The sequence below is a fragment of the Nerophis ophidion genome, linkage group LG15 (genome assembly GCF_033978795.1).
Source record: "Nerophis ophidion isolate RoL-2023_Sa linkage group LG15, RoL_Noph_v1.0, whole genome shotgun sequence".
In the NCBI taxonomy this organism is placed as follows: Eukaryota; Metazoa; Chordata; class Actinopteri; order Syngnathiformes; family Syngnathidae; genus Nerophis; species Nerophis ophidion.
In genome coordinates this window covers 4,801,164-4,814,323 of record NC_084625.1, presented here as the reverse complement: position 1 = coordinate 4,814,323, position 13,160 = coordinate 4,801,164, and the positions used below count along the sequence as shown (strand labels likewise).

Genomic DNA, 13,160 nt, shown 5'->3' with positions numbered 1-13,160 from the left:
ATATATATATGTATATATATATATATATATATGTATATATATGTATATTTGTGTGTGTATATATATGTATATGTATATTTAATATATATATCTAATATATATATATTTAACATATATATGTATACATATATGTATGTATACATATATATTTATATATATATATATATATATATGTATATATATATGTATACATATATATGTATATATGTATATGTATATATATATGTATACATATATATGTATATATGTATATGAACATATATGTATGTATACATATATATATATATATATATATATATATATATATATATATATATATATATATATATATATATATATATATGTATACACTTAAAAATGGGAATTTTAAACTCCATTTTATTGTACATTGTAGAGGTCTCAGTGTTTGTGGGCTTTCTGTGGCCGTGCCGAATTAATGGGACCCGCAGTCTTTTATTCTTTTTTATTTTTAAGCTCAAAGTCTCTCGTGCGCCTGTGCTCTCCTCTCACCTCTCATGGCCTCGGCCCCCTGCTGATAAAGGAGACAGGTGACTAAATAACCTGCCTCAGCTGGGCAATCCACTCACCTGTCACCTGTTTCCAAGCCGGTCCATTCACACAACCTTCCCTGCAGCAGGCGCGCTGACCACTCCCCCCTCCACATGCATCTATAGATTATTTCCTGTGTGTGTGTCTTAGATGTGGAATCACAGCAAAACGTCGGTCTCCTTCCAGTGGGAGAAGATGAGCAGCAGCTGCCACAAAATAGAAGTGGAGCCTCCTGCTGGCAAAATAGGTGAGTCCCAAGGACGTGGCGGCTGGGAGGAGAGTCCAGGGTGACCATTTTATTATTTACATCCCGCAGAGGCAAAGGACTGTTGCGTCTTCAACCTGATAGTGACTGGGGGGAGGCCGGAGAAGGTGGTGAGCAGCGTGCTCTGCCACATCCGCCATTGCAGTGAGCCCGTCACCTTGCCTGTGGAGGTCACCTTCAAGGTAGGCGGGAATGCCCACCAGGTCTCAGAAGTCTCTTCTTCACGGTCGTCGTTGTCTGCAAGGGCCCCAGCGTGACCATCAACACGCCCAGCGTCGACTTCGGCCTCATGCGACTGGGGGAGCAGAGCCGGAGCAAGCTGTACCTCAGCAACACCACCCACTTGGAGGCGGCCTGGACTCTGCAGGAGGTGCACAGGACTGAATGTGGCAGCCAGGAAGTGCAGGTACACACACGCACACACACACACACACACAAACACACACTTGTGAGTGATAACTGTGATGGTCAAACTACTTGAAAAATGGAATAGGTTAAGTACTAGTTACTCTCCATTAAATGTAACTAAGCTACTAGTTACTCTCCATTGAATGTAACTAAGCTACTAGTTACTCTCCATTAAATGTAACTAAGCTACTAGTTACTCTCCATTAAATGAAGTTAAGCTACTAGTTACTCTCCATTAAAATGTAGCTGAGCTATTAGCAACACTACCAACATGCAAAGTTTGGCCCCCCCTGAGTATGCAGCGTCACTTACCTGTAGCGCGCTCATGCCCATCCTGATTGTTGAGGACCAGCACTGAGCGACTCTTGTGTGTGCAGCTCTTTGTGGAGCCCTGCAGAGGCACGCTGCCCCCCATGGCCTGTTGCAGCGTCTGCATCCACTTCAGGCCGCAGCACTGCCAGGTGTTGGAGACCGAGCTGGAGCTGGCGGTGGAGAAGGGGACGGGATGGTAGGCAGAGTTATCTTGTGTGGTTGTTCATATGTTTTTAATATTCAGTCCTTTATTGTTCATAGTTGATATTGTAAATCCCACGTAAAAGAGGAGCGATGTTCATATGTTAATATTCAGTGTTTTATTGTTCATAGTTAATATTGTAAATCCCACGTAAAAGAGGATAAATGTTAATATTCAGTGTTTTATTGTTCATAGTTAATATAGTGAATCCCATGTAAAAAAGGAGCGATGTTCATATGTTGTTGATATTTTGTCTTCTATTGTTCATAGTTAATATTGAAAAATTCTACGTAAAAGGGGAGCGATGTTCATATGTTGTTAATATTCAGTGTTTTATTGTTCATAGTTAATATTGCAGATCCCATGTAAAAGAGTGATGTTCATATTTTGTTAATATTCAGTGTTTTATTGTTCGTAGTTAATATTGTAAGTCCCACGTAAAAGAGGAGAGATGTTAATATTCAGTGTTTTATTGTTCATAGTTAATATAATGAATCCCATGTAAAAAAGGAGCGATGTTCATATGTTGTTGATATTTTGTCTTTTATTGTTCATAGTTAATATTGCAGATCCCATGTAAAAGAGGAGCCATGTTCATATGTTGTTAATATTCCGGGTTTCATTGTTCATAGTTAATATAGGGAATCCCATGTAAAAAAGGAGCGATGTTCATATGTTGTTAATATTCAGTGTTTTATTGTTCATAGTTAATATTGCAGATCCCATGTAAAAGAGTGATGTTCATATTTTGTTAATATTCAGTGTTTTATTGTTCATAGTTAATATTGTAAATCCCACGTAAAAGAGGAGAGATGTTATTATTCAGTGTTTTATTGTTCATAGTTAATATAGTGAATCCCATGTAAAAAAGGAGCGATGTTCATATGTTGTTGATATTTTGTCTTTTATTGTTCATAGTTAATATTGCAGATCCCACGTAAAAGAGGAGTGATGTTCATATGTTGTCAATATTTACTGTTTTTTTGTTCATAGTTATTAATGTTGTGAGTCCCACGTAAAAGAGGAGAAATTTTAATATTCAGTGTTTTATTGTTAATAGTTAATATAGTGAATCCCATGTAAAAAAGGAGCGATGTTCATATGTTGTTGATATTTTGTCTTTTATTGTTCATAGTTAATATTGCAGATCCCACGTAAAAGAGGAGTGATGTTCATATGTTGTCAATATTTACTGTTTTTTTGTTCATAGTTATTAATGTTGTGAGTCCCACGTAAAAGAGGAGAAATTTTAATATTCAGTGTTTTATTGTTCATAGTTAATATAGTGAATCACATGTAAAAAAAGGAGCGATGTTCATATGTTGTTGATATTTAGTCTTTTATTGTTCATAGTTAATATTGTAAATCCCACGTAGAAGGAAAGCAATGTTCATAATTTGTTAATATTCAGTGTTTTATTGTTCATAGTTAATATTGTAAATCCCACGTAAGAGTGGACCAATGTTAATGATGTTAATATTCAGTGTTTTATTGTTCAGAGTTAATGTTGTAAATCCCATGTAGAAGAGGAGCGATGTTCATATGTTGTTATTATTCAGTGTTTTATTTTTCATAGTTAATATTGTAAATCCCACGTAAAAGAGGAGCGATGTTCATATGTTGTTAATATTCAATGTTTTATTGTTCATAGTTAATATTGAAAATCCCACGTAAAAGAGTGATGTTCATATGTTGTTAATATTCAGTGTTTTATTGTTCATAGTTAAGATTGTAAATCCCACTTAAGAGGAGAAATGTTCATATGTTGTTAATATTCAGTGTTTTATTGTTCATAGTTAATATTGAAAATCCCACGTAAAAGAGTGATGTTCATATGTTGTTAATATTCAGTGTTTTATTGTTCATAGTTAAGATTGTAAATCCCACTTAAGAGGAGAAATGTTCATATGTTGTTAATATTCAGCGTTTTATTGTTCATAGTTAATATTGTAAATCTCACTTAAGAGGAGATATGTTCATATGTTGTTATTATTCAGTGTTTTATTTTTCATAGTTAATATTGTAAATCCCACGTAAAAGAGGAGCGATGTTCATGTGTTGTTAATATTCAGTGTTTTATTGTTCATAGGTAATATTATAAATCCCACGTAAAAGAGGAGAAATGTTAATATTCAGTGTTTTATTGTTCATAGTTAATATTGTAAATCTCACGTAAAAAAGGAGCGATGTTCATATGTTGTTGATATTTTCTCTTTTATTGTTCATAGTTAATATTGCAGATCCCATGTAAAAGGGGAGCGATGTTCATATGTTGTCAATAGTTAGTGTTTTTTTTGTTCATAGTTAATATTGTAAATCCCACATAAAGGAGGAGCGATGTTCATAAGTTAATATACAGTGTTTTATTATTCATAGTTAATATTATAAATCCCACGTAAAAGAGGAGAAATGTTAATATTCAGTGTTTTATTGTTCATAGTTAATATTGAAAATCCCACGTAGAAGAGGAGCGATGTGCATATGTTGTTAATATTCAGTGTTTTATTGTTCATAGTTAATATTGTAAATCCCACTTAAGAGGAGAAATGTTCATATGTTGTTAATATTCAGTGTTTTATTGTTCATAGTTAACATTGTAAATCCCACTTAAAAGAGGAGCGATGTTCATATGTTGTTAATATTCAGTCTTTTATTGTTCATAGTTAATATTGTAAATCCCACGTAAAAGAGGAGCAATGTTAATATTCATTGTTTTATTGTTAATACTTAATATCGTATATCCCACTTTCTTTATTTTTATGTACATTTTGGGTGTCCCATTCAGTAAAAAAAGTGTAAAATTCCATTCCATTTTTTTTTTTAGGATAACGTTGTTAGAAGTCTATCGGACATTGTGATTGAAAAAAAAAGGGACCCAAACACAAATACTGTACAACAGATTTTTACATCAAAATGTAATTTCTACACAAATACGTATTGGCCCCCCCCAGGCACTTTTTTCCTCTCAATGTGGCCCCCAAGTCAAAGTATTGTCCCAGCTGTGTCTTCCACGTCCCTAATGTTGTGTCCGTGGCAGCCACCTGCTGCTGCGTGCCGACGTGCAGTCTCCTCAGCTGTGTCTGCTGAGCTGCGAGCTGCTGCTCTCCGAGCTCTACCTTGGCGTGGCCGCCCAGGGCCGCGTGACCCTTTTCAACCAGACGCTCCTGACGTCCCACTTCGCCTGGCTGGTGCGTGTGTCACGCCGCCAGCCTTTTCCGCGAGGACATTTTCCTGTTTTCATCGCCTTCTCTTTCAGGGCGAGCTGAGGGGTCAGCAGGCGGCGCTTTGCTCCGCCTCTTTTCACCCGTCGTCGGGCACCCTGGGCCCGAACGCCAGCTTGGACATCGACGTCACGTTCATCTCCCACACAGTTGTAAGACAAGACATGTTTTTATCATCCTTTCAACATATTCGGCAGCATATTCCGAGATTTTCAGTCCGGTACGTATCCCTAACCAAGGAATACAGTAGGAACGGGATTGAAAATCCAATCCGATCCACTTTATTTATATAGCACATTTAAACAACAATAATGTTTCCAAAGTGCTGCACAGCCATGTTAAAAACAATATTATGCTCCACCAATGACTGAATAAAACAAAAAATAAATACAAATAAAAACAATCAATGTTTATTTATATAGCCCCAAATCACAAATGTCTCAAAGGACTGCACAAATCCTTACGACTACGACATCCTCGGAAGAACCCACAAAAGGGCAAGGAAAACTCACACCCAGTGGGCAGGGAGAATTCACATCCAGTGGGACGCCAGTGACAATGCTGACTATGAGAAACCTTGGAGAGGACCTCAGATGTGGGCAACCCCCCCGTCTAGGGGACCGAAAGCAATGGATGTCGAGCGGGTCTAACATGATACTGTGAAAGTTCAATCCATAGTGGCTCCAACACAGCCGCGAGAGTTCAGTTCAAAGCGGATCCAAGACAGCAGCGAGAGTCCCATCCACAGGAAACCATCTCAAGCGGAGGCGGATCAGCAGTGTAGAGATGTCCCCAACCGATACACAGGCGAGCGGTCCATCCTGGGTCTCGACTCTGGACAGCCAGTATTTCATCCATGGTCATCAGACCGGACCCCCTCCACAAGGGAGGGGGGGACATAGGAGGAAGAAAAGAAGCGGCAGATCAATTGGTCTAAAAAGGAGGTCTATTTAAAGACTAGAGTATACAGATGAGTTTTAATGTGAGACTTAAATGCTTCTACTGAGGTGGCATCTCGAACTGTTACCGGGAGGGCATTCCAGAGTACTGGAGCCCGAACGGAAAACGCTCTATAGCCCGCAGACTTTTGTTGGGCTCTAGGAATCACTAATAAGCCGGAGTCTTTTGAAGGCAGATTTCTTGCCGGGACATATGGTACAATACAATCGGCAAGATAGGATGGAGCTAGACCGTGTAGTATTTTATACGTAAGTAGTAAAACCTTAAAGTCACATCTTAAGTGCACAGGAAGCCAGTGCAGGTGAGCCAGTATAGGTGTATATATAGGTATATATGTATATAAGCATATACAGTATAGGTGTATATATAGGTATATATGTATATAAGTATATACAGTATAGGTGTATATATAGGTATATATGTATATAAGTATATACAGTATAGGTGTATATATAGGTATATATGTATATAAGTATATACAGTATAGGTGTATATATAGGTATATATGTATATAAGCATATACAGTATAGGTGTATATATAGGTATATATGTATATAAGTATATACAGTATAGGTGTATATATAGGTATATATGTATATAAGTATATACAGTATAGGTGTATATATAGGTATATATGTATATAAGTATATACAGTACAGGCGTAATATGATCAAACTTTCTTGTTCTTGTCAAAAGTCTAGCAGCCGCATTTTGTACCAACTGTAATCTTTTAATGCTAGACATGGGGAGACCCGAAAATAATACGTTACAGTAGTCGAGACGAGACGTAACAAACGCATGGATAATGATCTCGGCGTCTTTAGTGGACAAAATGGAGCGAATTTTAGCGATATTACGGACCAAAAACTATTTTAAAGGGTAAAGTCAATTAAAACAGTAAAATAAAAATCAAAGTGTATAAAAAACACAGAGGACCACACAACTCACGTAGTGTTAAAAGCCAAAGAATAAAAGTGGGTAACGGGTAATGAAAAGGCACTATTTGTCGCGGTTTACCTGACACATGAAACGTGACGAATTGCGGGAGTCCACTATCCACTTTAGCCGCCATTCCAACTTTAACCGCAGCGTCAGTTGCTATGCAGGGGGAAGATTTCCTTCATTTTCAGCATTCTGCATGGCAAAATGATTAAAACCCCTTCTCTTCCTCTCATACGAGATCCACCCGGGAACAGGGCCGTGTAAATCCCTTTCCTTTTGTAGCTTGTTGCATCAAATACAGTAATATTGAGGTAAGAGCTGCATTTGCATGCCTTCATGCTTTTTTTTTTTCTGTCAAAATGTAGATACATGAATCAGTAAAGATGAAATAAAATTGATGCACATTCTTTTCAGACAAACGTGGGCCCCAAATGATAATGGGGGGGGTCCGGGTGTGGCCCTGTGTTTGACACCTGTGTCTTAAAGACTTCTACAAGCCCTCACTTCTTCTCAGTCTTGTTTGTAACACAAAAAAGTAGAAGTTATGCAAATGAGCTCTATTATTATGCAAATTAGACGATGATGTCATTAAGATACATCTGCATGTACACATATGTGTACATTAGAACACACAAAAGAGAATATTCTAGATTCGTTCCGAGGGTAACGTTTTCTAATGTTTCCCTTGCCTAGTCGGCGCTGAACGACGTGGTGGCTCTCTGCGAGGTGAAGGGCATGACCTCGCCCCTGGTCCTCAGCATCCTGGCCCCCGTCACCCAGAGCCTGCGGGTGTCCTATTCGCTGCCCGATGTCAGGTGAGAGCGTGCACCTTAGACACGCCACTGAGGTGTGGACCCATACTGAAATGACCGCACCGCCCATACCAGATCTTTATGCCCTGAGAGCGATTCTCACATCAAAATATCGACACTTTTTATATTTTAGTTAAGGCGTACTAAAATGTCAAAGTGTGCGAGATATTTTTTTATTGAAAAAACAACGATATTGTCATCTCTGTATTATAGGTGACTAGGTATACTATTATTATATGTCAGTTAGAACAGTGGTCCCCAACCGATTGGTACCAGGCCGCAGAATGATTTTTTATCAATTTTTTTATTAAATCAACATAAAAAAACACAAGATATACTTACAATTAAAGCTGCAAGCAGCGTTGGTCGGGTCCGCCTTTGGCTGCTGCCGCCGCTACTCAAGCCCTGGTCTAAGTCAGACCAACATAGAGGTTTTTATTTCATGTCTCTACGACATTTCTAACAGAAGTTACAAGCAGTTTTGTCTGGGTTTTTTCCTAGGGGGCGCTAGAGCGCAATTTTGATTTATAGGGTTTGGTTTTTTATTAGATGGCAATTTTCGCCAGTCCTGATGTGTGTGTAAAATTTGGTGAGTTTTAAAGCATGGTAAGTGGGTCAAATTACAGATCGGCGTTTCCGGATGTTGTTGATAAATGGCTTTCGCTTTGTATAGTAGAGCTTTAACTTGCACTTTGAAGCATTTTAAAGGGGTCAAATTACAGCTCAAAGAGTCAAAAATGACATTTTTTAGGTAACTTTGCGCAGGGGTTCTTTGAAGGCGCGTAAAATCAAAACCGGAGCAGTAATCAAAACTGTTCAATATTTTTAATCAGAAGGGTTCAATCTCTCTCCTGTGCGAGTTTGAAGCCGAAACGACAAACGCGCTTAGAGGAGATAACTTTTGAAAAAAGGTGATGGGTGTTTACAAAACATTTATTTTGAAGGGCTAGTGTGTGAATGTGAGTGTGAATGTTGTCTGTCTATCTGTGTTGGCCCTGCGATGCGGTGGCGACTTGTCCAGGGTGTACCCCGCCTTCTGCCCAATTGTAGCTGCGATAGGCGCCAGCGCCCCCCGCGACCCCGAAAGGGAATAAGCGGTAGAAAATGGATGGATGGATGGGTTAATTTTTAACTTCCTGATGATTTTTGCTGAAGGATGTAAATAATTAAAATGTAGGTCTAAGTGAGACCTACATAGAAGTTTTTGTTTCATGTCTTTCCGACATTCCTATTGGAAGTTACAAGCAATTTTGTTTGTGTTTTCTTCCTAGGAGCAGTTTTTGCTGTGTTTTATTAAAAAATTGCGCTAGAGCCCATTTTTTGATTTTCGGGTTTGGTTTTTTCATTAGTTCGCAATTTTTGCCAGTACTGATGTGAGTTTTGAAGCATTTTAAGTGGGTCAAATTACAGCTCAAAGAGGCAAAAGTAGCATTTTTTGCGAAAATTTTATTTTGAAGGGTTTTTTGCCAACTTCCTGTAGATTTTTGCTGAAAGAAGTGAGTGTATGAAAATTGGGTCTAAGTCAGACCTACATAGGAGTTTTTGTTTCATGTCGCTATGACATTCCTAACAGAAGTTACATGCAGTTTTGTCTGTCATTTTTTCCTAGGGGGCGCTAGAGCGCAATTTTCATTTTGGGGGATTGGTTGCTTAATATGTTGGGAAGGTTTGCTATACCGACGTGTGTGTCAAATTTGGTGAGTTTTGAAGCATGTTAAGGGGGTCAAATTACAGCGCGTAGGTGCGGAATAATAATAAAACACAGCAGTTTCAATAGGGTCCTTGGTCCATGGCAAAGGACTCCTTTGCCATGGACCAAGGACCCTAATTAAAGCAGCGATGGACGGACGGGACAGAGTATATATGGAAGTGGCTGAGGAGAGGGAAGTCTGGGCTTCTCAGATATAAGTTAGAACAACACACTACTTTGTATTGTAGTTTTTACCTTCCATAACGTCGCTACTGACAGATATAAGTTAGAATGAAAATACATGGGTACGGCTAGTAGCTACTATTAGCAAACTGATAGATTTACCAAATGGGCGTAATATCTTTACATCGACACACTCTCTCGTCGCAACTCGGCACCTATAAGTTTACAATTTCAGTAGTTGTAAAATGTTGTACGGTTCTTTTTACGATGTGCAGGCAAACGAAAACTTTAAAACATGCCGGCTTAGCTACGGCACCTGGCAGCCATCTAGGTATGGACCAGGGGTGTCAAACTCAAATACAGAGTGGGCCAACATTTTAAGCGGAACAAAACCGCGGGCCAAGGTTGAACAAATTAACCTTTTTAATAGGGACCCAAAATAGTTTTGCATTAAATATCGAACAAGCAAGGCTTATATAACTTTAGTGACATGCAAAATCCAGTTTCAAATATTTAGAATAATTAATTGCTTAATATGTTGGGAAGGTTTGCTATACCGACGTGTGTGTCAAATTTGGTGAGTTTTGAAGCATGTTAAGGGGGTCAAATTACAGCGCGTAGGTGCGGAATAATAATAAAACACAGCAGTTTCAATAGGGTCCTTGGCCCATGGCAAAGGACTCCTTTGCCATGGGCCAAGGACCCTAATTAAAGCAGCGATGGACGGACGGGACAGAGTATATATGGAAGTGGCTGAGGAGAGGGAAGTCTGGGCTTCTCAGATATAAGTTAGAACAACACACTACTTTGTATTGTAGTTTTTACCTTCCATAACGTCGCTACTGACAAATATAAGTTAGAATGAAAATACATGGGTACGGCTAGTAGCTACTATTAGCAAACTGATAGATTTACCAACTGGGCGTAATATCTTTACATCGACACACTCTCTCGTCGCAACTTGGCACCTATAAGTTTACAATTTCAGTAGTTGTAAAATGTTGGACGGTTGTTTTTACGATGTGCAGGCAAACGAAAACTTTAAAACATGCCGGCTTAGCTACGGCACCTGGCAGCCATCTAGGTATGGACCAGGGGTGTCAAACTCAAATACAGAGTGGGCCAACATTTTAAGCGGAACAAAACCGCGGGCCAAGGTTGAACAAATTAACCTTTTTAATAGGGACCCAAAATAGTTTTGCATTAAATATCGAACAAGCAAGGCTTATATAACTTTAGTGACATGCAAAATCCAGTTTCAAATAATTCGAATAATTAATTGCTTAATATGTTGGGAAGGTTTGCTATACCGACGTGTGTGTCAAATTTGGTGAGTTTTGAAGCATGTTAAGGGGGTCAAATTACAGTTAAAAGAGGCAAAAATAGCATTTTTTGCGAAAATTTTGTATCGAAGGGGTTTTTGCCAACTTCCTGTAGATTTTTGCTGAAAGAAGTGAGTGTATGAAAATTGGGTCTAAGTCAGACCTACATAGGAGTTTTTGTTTCATGTCGCTATGACATTCCTAACAGAAGTTACATGCAGTTTTGTCTGTCATTTTTTCCTAGGGGGCGCTAGAGCGCAATTTTCATTTTGGGGGATTGGTTGCTTAATATGTTGGGAAGGTTTGCTATACCGACGTGTGTGTCAAATTTGGTGAGTTTTGCAGCATGTTAAGTGGGTCAAATTACAGCGCGTAGGTGCGGAATAATAATAAAACACAGCAGTTTCAATAGGGTCCTTGGCCCATGGCAAAGGACTCCTTTGCCATGGGCCAAGGAGCCTAATTAAAGCAGCGATGGACGGACGGGACAGAGTATATATGGAAGTGGCTGAGGAGAGGGAAGTCTGGGCTTCTCAGATATAAGTTAGAACAACACACTACTTTGTATTGTAGTTTTTACCTTCCATAACGTCGCTACTGACAGATATAAGTTAGAATGAAAATACATGGGTACGGCTAGTAGCTACTATTAGCAAACTGATAGATTTACCAACTGGGCGTAATATCTTTACATCGACACACTCTCTCGTCGCAACTCGGCACCTATAAGTTTACAATTTCAGTAGTTGTAAAATGTTGGACGGTTGTTTTTACGATGTGCAGGCAAACGAAAACTTTAAAACATGCCGGCTTAGCTACGGCACCTGGCAGCCATCTAGGTATGGACCAGGGGTGCCAAACTCAAATACAGAGTGGGCCAACATTTTAAGCGGAACAAAACCGCGGGCCAAGGTTGAACAAATTAACCTTTTTAATAGGGACCCAAAATAGTTTTGCATTAAATATCGAACAAGCAAGGCTTATATAACTTTAGTGACATGCAAAATCCAGTTTCAAATAATTCGAATAATTAATTGCTTAATATGTTGGGAAGGTTTGCTATACCGACGTGTGTGTCAAATTTGGTGAGTTTTGAAGCATGTTAAGGGGGTCAAATTACAGCGCGTAGGTGCGGAATAATAATAAAACACAGCAGTTTCAATAGGGTCCTTGGCCCATGGCAAAGGACTCCAAAGGAGTCCTTTGCCATGGGCCAAGGACCCTAATTAAAGCAGCGATGGACGGACGGGACAGAGTATATATGGAAGTGGCTGAGGAGAGGGAAGTCTCAGATATAAGTTAGAACAACACACTACTTTGTATTGTAGTTTTTACCTTCCATAACGTCGCTACTGACAGATATAAGTTAGAATGAAAATACATGGGTACGGCTAGTAGCTACTATTAGCAAACTGATAGATTTACCAACTGGGCGTAATATCTTTACATCGACACACTCTCTCGTCGCAACTCGGCACCTATAAGTTTACAATTTCAGTAGTTGTAAAATGTTGGACGGTTGTTTTTACGATGTGCAGGCAAACGAAAACTTTAAAACATGCCGGCTTAGCTACGGCACCTGGCAGCCATCTAGGTATGGACCAGGGGTGTCAAACTCAAATACAGAGTGGGCCAACATTTTAAGCGGAACAAAACCGCGGGCCAAGGTTGAACAAATTAACCTTTTTAATAGGGACCCAAAATAGTTTTGCATTAAATATCGAACAAGCAAGGCTTATATAACTTTAGTGACATGCAAAATCCAGTTTCAAATAATTCGAATAATTAATTGCTTAATATGTTGGGAAGGTTTGCTATACCGACGTGTGTCAGATTTGGTGAGTTTTGAAGCATGTTAAGGGGGTCAAATTACAGCGCCTAGGTGCGGAATAATAATAAAACACAGCAGTTTCAATAGGGTCCTTGGCCCATGGTAAAGGACTCCACAGGACCATGGGCCAAGGACCCTAATATGTGCACCAACCCAAAAAAACTCCCTTTTCCATGACATAAAAAAAAAATCCAGCGGTTTTGCCCTTCATGACCCACTGCTGCTCTTCCCCCCCCAGCGCTGACCCGCCCTCAGAAGACCCAGCGCAGTTGACACTGGACTTTGGCGGCGACGTCGTGCTGGGGAAACCAGTCACCAAGCAGCTCCTGCTGACCAATCACACGGCCATCCCGGCGGCCTTCAGCATGGAGGCGCAGTACTTCCGCTGCCGGGCCCAGAAGCCCGTCAAGCCAGCGGAGAAAAGGTGCTGACCTCAGCAAACATCGGCATTGGACCTTGGTTG

The 13,160-nt window shown here is 39.5% G+C and overlaps 1 protein-coding gene across 1 annotated transcript in view; it reads left to right on the top strand.

Moving 5' to 3' along the window:
* The window catches only part of dlec1 (DLEC1 cilia and flagella associated protein), a 97,400-nt gene that overhangs the window by 34,040 nt on the left and 50,200 nt on the right, over positions 1-13,160 (top strand). The window contains exons 17-24 of the mRNA XM_061921268.1: positions 700-796; positions 866-996; positions 1,059-1,220; positions 1,600-1,730; positions 4,774-4,924; positions 4,993-5,109; positions 7,553-7,674; positions 12,936-13,121. Coding sequence (XP_061777252.1) covers positions 700-796; positions 866-996; positions 1,059-1,220; positions 1,600-1,730; positions 4,774-4,924; positions 4,993-5,109; positions 7,553-7,674; positions 12,936-13,121 — 1,097 coding nt within the window. The remainder of the gene's footprint in view (positions 1-699; positions 797-865; positions 997-1,058; positions 1,221-1,599; positions 1,731-4,773; positions 4,925-4,992; positions 5,110-7,552; positions 7,675-12,935; positions 13,122-13,160) is intronic.